The 9,184-nt window shown below is 40.2% G+C and overlaps 1 protein-coding gene across 1 annotated transcript; it reads right to left on the reverse strand.

Moving 5' to 3' along the window:
* Positions 1-456: 456 nt before the first annotated feature.
* Positions 457-2,239, reverse strand: LOC114453486 (uncharacterized). Its single transcript, XM_028433402.1, has 7 exons — positions 2,059-2,239; positions 1,596-1,740; positions 1,410-1,523; positions 1,191-1,335; positions 963-1,111; positions 748-887; positions 457-667 (listed from the first exon to the last, which is right to left on the reverse strand). Exons 1-7 carry the CDS (start codon positions 2,186-2,188, stop codon positions 498-500), a joined length of 993 nt encoding a protein of 330 aa, XP_028289203.1. The 5' UTR covers positions 2,189-2,239; the 3' UTR covers positions 457-497.
* Between the last annotated feature and the right edge of the window lie 6,945 nt (positions 2,240-9,184).

Consider the following 9,184-nt stretch of genomic DNA (forward strand, 5'->3'; position numbering starts at 1 on the left):
TGTGTGATTGTCTCTGTGAATTTTACATCAGAGACACAGAGAGAGAGACACACACACACACACATAGAGTGAGGGAGTGGGTGGACAGGAAGTTTTAATGACCAATGAGATATAGGAATGATTTTGTTGTCTTAGTCCTGCTTTGTATTGTGCATTAGGTTTGGGTGTTTATAATTAAACACATTAAAATCGAATTTTTCCTTTAAAAAAAATCCAAAATATAACATGAGAACCCATTGGTTCATATTATGTGTATTTGTTTTGGCTCTGGGAATCTTTCTATTTATGTTTTGATCACATTCTTAGTATAGTTTAACAACTGCGCCCTCTGCTGGTACAACTCAGGTCTTCTTGCCAAATCACAGTCTGAATGTGAAGCTGGAGTGTGCTGCCCCCTTTAGGTGGCATGTGTTAAGTACAAGCCTGTGCAAATGGTCGGACATGATGACAGTACTGTTTGACACAAAATGTATTTAATTTTTATTTAAGTGTTGTTGTCACTTCTGAAGTTTGTGTTTAATTTTTCCTTCTGGTCGGCACACCGTCTCGCAGACCTCAAACCTCATGTAGGGCTCCACAGCAAGAGGCTCGCCCGGAGTGTCCGTGTACAAACATGCAGTGACCAGATGCACCAAGCTCATGATGGTTATCAGGAGCATAATGAATCCTGGAAGTAATTGTAGAGGTGAACTTTCACAATAAAACCCAAATAGACTGAAAAACATGCATTCACTGCTCTTGTCTTACCGCAGTAGATTGTGTTTGTGCCCAGATCCTGGACACGGTAGCTCCTGGTGAATGTGGCACCCAGGCCCAGAACAAGAATGGCATAAACACCAAATGTGTAACATATGTACTTGGTTAGCAGACAGCACTGTAGGATGAACCTTCAGGGAGACACTTGTTAATATTTACCGGTAACATTTTGAAATGTCAAAATCTGCAGAACTTTCTGTCCTTACCAGGTGATGATGTACAAGGTGATTATGGTGAGAACAAGGGTGCTGATCAGTGGGTCGGGCACACCAGCATTGTACCTGAGCACTATGCCAATGCCCAGCACAGCATTCAAGAGGGACCACCAGGCAAACACTGCCAGGCCATTCTGGGTCTACAGCACAAATTCACCAATATGATTTACAGGAATTTAATTTTCATCATATTTTTACTACAATTGTTTGCAGCCTCACCAGGTATTGTGTCCATGAGATCACTCCAGGGCTGTTGATTGCTAGCCAGGCTTTGTGCTTGTTAAGGTTGACGTAGGACATGTAGAGCATGTAGAAGCTGAGGACTGGTGGAATCCATCTGATTAACACAGCTCCGAATATGTAGCTGTAGAAAGCAGAGGGGGTTTTAAGTACATGTGTCTTCATGAGGGTACATTTTTTTGTTTTATTACAGCTTACTGTCTGTCCCACAGAGGCATGCTGCACATCCTTGCAACATTAATCATGGTCCACATCTGATAGAATACTGGAGGGTGGATTTCTGGGTTGCAAGACTCAGGACCCAGCACGTTTCTACACATGGAACAACAACTGTGACTGCTTGCAACAGGAGCTGGGGGTAACTCTGAAAACCATCCACTGTACCTTCTATAAAGGCTGACCACTGCATAAACAAGCCAAGCCTTAGACCACCAGTCAATCATGAAAGAGAAATATTCTGACCACCAGTCCATAGTCGCCTCCAGGGGGAAGGTCTCTGATACATTCCTGGATGAGGTCTGAAACAGAGCTGAAGGCCCAGAATCAAGAGTTACCTCTCTGTGATCAGAGTCTGGATCAAAAACACACTCTCCTAAAAACATTGTAAAATAAATAACAGATTTTATGTTGGTGTGCTCTGTGAGGTGTGTGCTGCGTGGTTTATATTAGTTGGTGTCACTGGCCTCCACCCAGCTTGCAAAAACGGCAAAGGCAAAGGGGAAACACACTATAAAAATCTATATTTGTATTGCTACAAATGTATAAACATTTCAGTGCGACTTCCTCACTAAAAACATTAAATTCTGTTCTTATAAGCTGTTTTATAAAATCTCATCATGTCACTCACCATTAGGGACGCTGCCATCTTCAGCCAGAACAACAAAAATGTCCACGATCACCTGAGAGATGATGGCCAGGCCGATGCTTCCAGCATGTATCACCACATGCTTGTTGCTACTTGTCGAGAGGAAAGACATTTTAAACCTCTCTGTAGTGTCCTGACTGCAGCTCAGAAAGGCTCAGAAAGGCTGTGAGGACACAGGATCTGTCACAGCAGATGGTAATCTGGACTTTGGATGGTACTGTATAATTTTATGGTCTCTGTGACTGCACCCTCTTATCTCTTCTAATCATTGTAATTATGATATCGTACTGTTATTGTGTGTGTACGTGAGAGAGTCAGGTCAGAGGAGAGTCATTAGGACAGGTACAACTGTACACAGTTTTCACCTTGTAAGGCAGAATTACTGTTAAAGTAAATACACAGAAATCAATGATTAAAAGGCTTCAGAAGTGAATATTTATTATTAAACAATACATTTCTCTTAAAAACAAAAGGGATATCTTGTTGCTGTGTGACATAATTATAAACTTGGTATCATTATAATAATGTGAACATATTTCTAACATCAGTTGATCTCTAAAACAATTAGTCTTTAATACGTTTCTAAAATCCATTTTAGATCAATCACAGAACCCATAAATCAAACAACTGTTTATTTTTCATGTATCTCCTGTTTGTATGATTTATTGCATCATTATGTTTTGTAATAATTTTGTAAAACTAATTCATTTTAATGTGTGTAGAATAAAATTTCCACCTGTACAAGTAGCAAGTTCTATCAGCTGGCCTCAGCACTTAGAACTACAAGTGAATTCAACAGGATTCAAACACTTCCTTGTCTTATATGTTTGTTTTACAACAGCTGTGCACTAATGCTCAAATGTAAGCTAGTATTAACAGAAAGAATTTAGTTTGTTTTAAGGGTATTTCTACTGGTGACAAAGAGGGTCCACCGTCTTTATAAAGCCGCCTTTTGTGATGCCTCCATGTAACCAGGACAACACGTACCACAGACATAATGCAGGAGATAGCCAGGATCACAGCGGGGGGGAGGGAAGAAGAGGTAGAATGTTTATGTCAGAGCTGCTCAGTGTGCCTGTAAGCCACAGGATTACCACAGGATAGATGGTCGCGATGTGATGAAGTTCTCTAACAGGAACCTGAAAGGCTGAAAGGTTTGATTTCCTCTGCTTGTGTGTCAAGAAGAAGAAACAGAGAAAATGACAGAGCGCAGCAGGGGAGCCTGACGTATCAGGCTAACAGCTCCATCAGAAGCAGCAGCACTGACAGCATCACACAGACACATCTGGATGTTTCTTTCTGATGCTGCAAGTATATCGTCAGGTTCAGTAAGGTGGAGAGTGTCCCTGATGGATACTATGAAGAAAAACTACACATGAAATTAAGAGTTATTTTTATACATAAAACACCAATTATTGAATCTGATCCAGGTGAATTTGATCCAGGTGTGTGGTTTTGTTGTATTTGAACCTGCCCCTGTTTCAGCAGTACATCAGCCAGTTGTACGATCTCACCGCTTTCTCTTGCAGTTGGACATATCCACATCCATCCTCCCTTTTCAGCCAGATAATCCATAAGCTGCAGATACAGGATGCTGGTCTGTCACCTCTATTATAAAGCAAGGAGAGAGAGCCCAGCCTTGGAGAGGTTTTGCTGTGGCCTTACTCGAATGCCCCAAGCTACATAATCTCATACTATACTCTGCACAGCAAGTGGGAACAGATATTTTGGTGAGGATTTAGGTGAGGGTGATGGAGCCAGGTGCTTGTATGCAAAAGTAACAGAATAGTATTTAAAAAATGTGTTTGCACGGTTAAAGGTAGGGTAGGAGATTTTGAAAACTCAGTGAGAGTCAGCCAGATTTCAAAAATAAACACACGCCCCTTTCTCATGGAGCTCACCCTGAAGCCATGCCTCCCAATCACATGGACGCGCATTACCTGAAGATGAGCTGTTAAGATTACCTGTGACTTCGGCCATCATGCACGTACCTCTCTGTTGCACGCAGAGCAGGAAGAGTGTGACAACCAGCCAATACTCCACGCAGGGGCACCTCGCAGGATTGGCTAATGTTTTTCACGCGGGGTCGTTGGCTGATGTTTTAGCGTTTTATAGCTTCCACAGATGATTAATATTCTACATTTTAATGCGAAACTGCCGAACTAATTGGTTGCTATCGGATTGTAAAGAGAAGTCATTTAACAAAAAGTGCATTAGAATGAAATCTCCTACCCTACCTTTAATAAGTGGAATTACATGAATTGCACTTGTTGGAAAATAAAAATGGTGGTGCAGATCTGTGTGAAGTGTTGTTCTCTAATAATAATAATCTCTAACTCAGACTACAGTGTCTGTAATTTATACTTCACAGAACACTTTTATTTGCAGAATGTGTGAATTTATGGTGTTTTTTACAATCATTTTACTCACTGTACTTTCTTCCCTGTTTCCAGGTCATGAGTGCCACATACACACACACACACACACACACACACACACACACACACACACACCTATACAAAGCATGATATAGTTTTATCAGTATTCTAAAGAGCCACAGATCTGGGTTGGGTAATTTGTGCAACCAGGATCCACAGATCTTCAGCCCATGACAAGAGAAAAATAGGATGGTGTAATCATTGAGTGTCATTAGAGCTGAGATTATCAGCACTAGCCGCAGCAACCTACACACACACACACACACACACACACACACATAGAAAAGCAAATATTTAAACTGTCAGGGATGACAAACTCATGATCTCATTTTTCACACAATAGAAGGAACATGTTTGGACGGTCAACCTGAACTTACTCTCTGTCAAACAGACACAGGCATGCAATGTTCAAGGAAATGTTGACGATGACATGAAATCCATGGGGGAGCACCGCAGGCGTCGAGTACATCCAGTCATAAGCACTCCTGCGGGAGAGAGAAGGAATAATGTTGTTTCAGAAAGGAAAAGCAAACAAATTATGCCTGTGGGGAAATAATCAGACTCTTTCATACGGTGTCAGAGCAATCTGCAACATGTAAAGAGAAAACAACTGCACAGAGGAAGACTAAATTGCCTCTTGACGAAGTGGAGTAATTTTCCGCATGCAATAATACAAGAAAGTGAGATGAAAGTACAATGTAATAGGCATATTTCTGCAATGTTAGGCAGGTATAGACATTGCTATCGTTTGTAAAAGATGTATGGCACATAGTGTTTACCTTCTGCACAATCCAAATGATATGAATGTATATGAAATCCCACACACAGAGAGCCCACTCAGCTGGAGTTATGGGAGTTGTGTACTTGAGAATCACATGCTCTGTTTCTTGTGTGAAGACACCTGTATCGAGGGAATATTAGAGTTTATATTCACAAACATATCAAACGATTTTATTAATCTGACAAGCATTCACCTGATTTAGCGCCAAATCCTGACAGAGAGTTTAATGTGATGGCAGCTAAAAAGATAAACAATCCAATAAACATGAACATGACACGGGCTAGGCTGCTTGCCATAGTGATCGTCTGGAGTTAAAAGTATGTTTAGATAGAAAAAAGGCCACAAAAATACAAAAAACCTCCCCAAAATACATTTGTTTATGTCTGTTTTCTACATGTCCTTTTCTACAATAAATGCGCCTGACTTTCAGGAACAGGGAACGACAATGTCTTGACTTGATAGAGCCTGCTCTGAGCATCTGTTAATTTCCCCTGTGGTAAATTGTGTGCTGTTTAGTCGTTAAAAGCAGGGTAAGAGTAAAGAACAGCTTGTGTGGAAAAAAGGGGCACAATTGTAGATGTTACAAAAGGGAATAAAGCAGGTTTAAAACAGCTTGTAGTTTGAAACAGTTCTCAAAGCCTTTAGATGCCTGTGTGAGTTAGCTCGGATCTCACCTAGAGCGCTGTTAAAAATGGTGGTCACTGAACTTCTTCAAGTGTTGGATGAGTTCAAATCCCCATTTCTGGGTGGCAGCCATCATTGTGGACTTGTCCTTCTGGAGGAGCACTCCGCTTGTCAGAGGGAGCACCTTTAGTGCTGCCACATTTTCCTTTCCTCCTTTTTCCTCTTTGTGTGTAGTGTGTAGTGTTGCACAGATTTCTCAGACATTGCTGACTTGCAACTTTAAATGAAAACAGAAACAGTGAAACTTTACTCTAAGAGTAGTGCTGCGTGTGCATCTAACAAGCGCTATATAAGCCAGCTCCTCTCTACTTCAGGATTATTTAAACTGTTGTTATAATATTAAATTAATGCTCAACTCCAAAATGATAACTTTAACTTTATTAACTTTAACTGAATTAGTAATTTATGCCAACTTGACTGTAAATGAGTGTGGCTGTATGTTTTGACGTTTTGTGTGTGTTATGGGTTTTTTTCATTCATGAAGTTGGCTTATAGCATGCAGGGAGTCGCTGGCGGGGGAGGGGGGCAAGGGACATTTGTGCACTGAAGAACCACAGTTATTAAGATTGATGATGCACAAAAAAACTAGTTTTTTTCCCCACACAAAACCTTTAAAATATGATATGACAACGTGAATAGGAAGAAAAATGAGTAGATTTTGAATTTAAACATCAAACCGTGTGTTTGTGTGGTGGATTTCTAATAGTTGTGTGCATTTCTGTTTAAAAACATTCATACAAGGAATATCATCAAGCTAATTTGTTTTGTTCAAAATTATCTGCATAATATTCTTCCAATCAGATGAACATATTCTGATGTTATTAATGACGCAGATGTGGTTGGTTGAGTGAGGTGAAGATGCACAAATGGATTTCAAACTTAATGTTTCTTCTGATTATCATTTCAGGCAAAGCTGAAAGATGGAGAGCTGAAAACTGGAGAACAGACACAGAGGTCAGATGCAACAATCACACTAAGACACCACAGTCCTGAGCACAACAGACTCACATTCACTTAACACTGAGTGAGGTAGTCCCATTAGTATAAATTCTGCATCATTCAGGTCACATCAGACTCTCAAAGCTTGTCTGTCCTCATCTAACCTACTAAATCCTGTTCAATTGGGCTTTACAAAGGGTCAAGCATGGCAGACCTAACTAGTGATAGGCGAGAACTGATTTCCAGGACTGATATCGGGCCAATACCAGCCGTATTTCAAAGTATTGGTGCTCGGTAAAGGGTGCTGATACCAGCTACCGATACTACTAAAGAAGGACCCAAATTTAGACCACTAAGACCGAAAAGAATGAAAGGAAACTAACACAAAGTATTAAGCAAAAGGTCAAAGGAACAAAACCTGGACAAACTGTATGCTAAAGACACTAAAGACGCTGGAGAGCTTATCTCCAAATACAGGATTTCCTGCAGTTCCTTGAACATTGTGGTCTGCTGTGCGTCATTTCTTTGTTCAGCACTTACAGGGAACATCTTCAGTGTTACAGAAACACATCATGTGCTGGTTGAAAAATTTCACAACTGTAAAATCTGTCCTAGTCACACTTAATTTACCCCATATTAACACTAAATGTGCAGGTCCAGGAAGGTGAATGTTTTGTGAGGTTCAGGCAGTGTCACAATCATTTCATGGGAAGAGGTAAAAATGTTTTATTCCAACTTAAGGGCAACGGTGAGATTAGTTAGAATAATTAAAATGTATTTTAAAAAAATTACATTGCAAAACATTTCCCATTTTCTCTCAGAAACTTTACATATTGATGTACTGTTATAGTATTGACACCCTCTAAAAGTGGTTGATTATATCAGTGTAGGTTTTGTGTGTGCAGCTTTCTTCCACACTGTGGCACCATTGCATGATTCTGTGACAGTGTGAAACTGTGTGGTAGTAGCAGCAGTAGCAGTGAAGACAGCATGCCATCGAATGTATGTGTGATCTCTATGTAAATGAGCAGAAAGTACATACCGACACACTGGATTCTTATTCACAGCTATTAGTGTAAGTTGCCCAGTTGCATGCATTAAATCAATCTTTTCCTCCAGGGCTGCCATGATCGAATGAGTCATCTGTATTTTTGTAATCCATATTCCACAGCTCTGATAAGGTCTGAGGAGATAACAGTAAATACTGAGGCTGATATCAGTGAGATAAACAGAGAAGCTGATTACATGCATACATTTGATCTCTGATGCACAAACTGATTAGTATCCAAAATGTTGGTTCTAACTTTAATAAAGACCAAAACATCTGACCATAAATAATCCAAAAAGAGACATATATCAGTTCTCAGAATCTGCATGTACGTCATTATCCATATGATTCAATTATTCTGCTTGTGAGGATGTTTGTGGGCAGGCAGTCAGCCTGTGACACGGCAGCACAGCTGAGGTTAAAAGGAAAGCTCGACCCAGGAAACCTTCCCTGCCAGTCTCCTCGTCGGGCACCAGATGTTGCCTTGTGGTGTATCCCGCTTAACGCTCTGCAATAATTAATGCAGAGCTCCTCCGGCAAAACTCGGATTAAAGGCTTTATGGACACAAATACACATATGAAACTGTATACACAGGTATGCTATAATGGAGGTGAGTCATAGCGCCTAGTGTACTGTATGTGAGAGAAATATAAAAGATATCCATGGTGCTTATTGACACAAATTAAGAAGCTTTTCTCAGTGTAGCAGGTGTAAATATACCAAAACAACACCGAATGCTAGTGTTGACGTTACACCATCATCATGCGCCTTCATTTCTGATGTTGTAATTCCACGCTGTGTCTGTATGACTCTTTTAAGCTGACTGACTGATTGCTGTGACCCAAACACAGAGGCAGGCGACAAGGCCCAATTTGTCGGCTGTTCATCACCTAATGAATAAAATGATATCCAATTACATGGCCGCCATCTTTGATCATTTACATGATGTGAGATGGGTAATTTTAAAGATCACTGTCATTTTGCTAATACATTATGATTCACTTTATGACTCATGTTGGTCTTGGCAACAGTAAATTCTCTTTCTGCGTCAGCTGACTACACCCAAATATTGTTAAATATTAACATATTGTCGGCATTTATTCTGGATGCAGAGAAGAAAAGCAATTACCTTGAACTGACAGAGATTCAGATGGACAGCTTATGGCTGAAAATATAGATCAATCACAGAAGAAAAAGAAGAAGAAGAAGAAGAAATT

The sequence above is a fragment of the Parambassis ranga genome, chromosome 20, assembly GCF_900634625.1.
Source record: "Parambassis ranga chromosome 20, fParRan2.1, whole genome shotgun sequence".
Lineage (NCBI taxonomy): Eukaryota > Metazoa > Chordata > Actinopteri > Ambassidae > Parambassis > Parambassis ranga.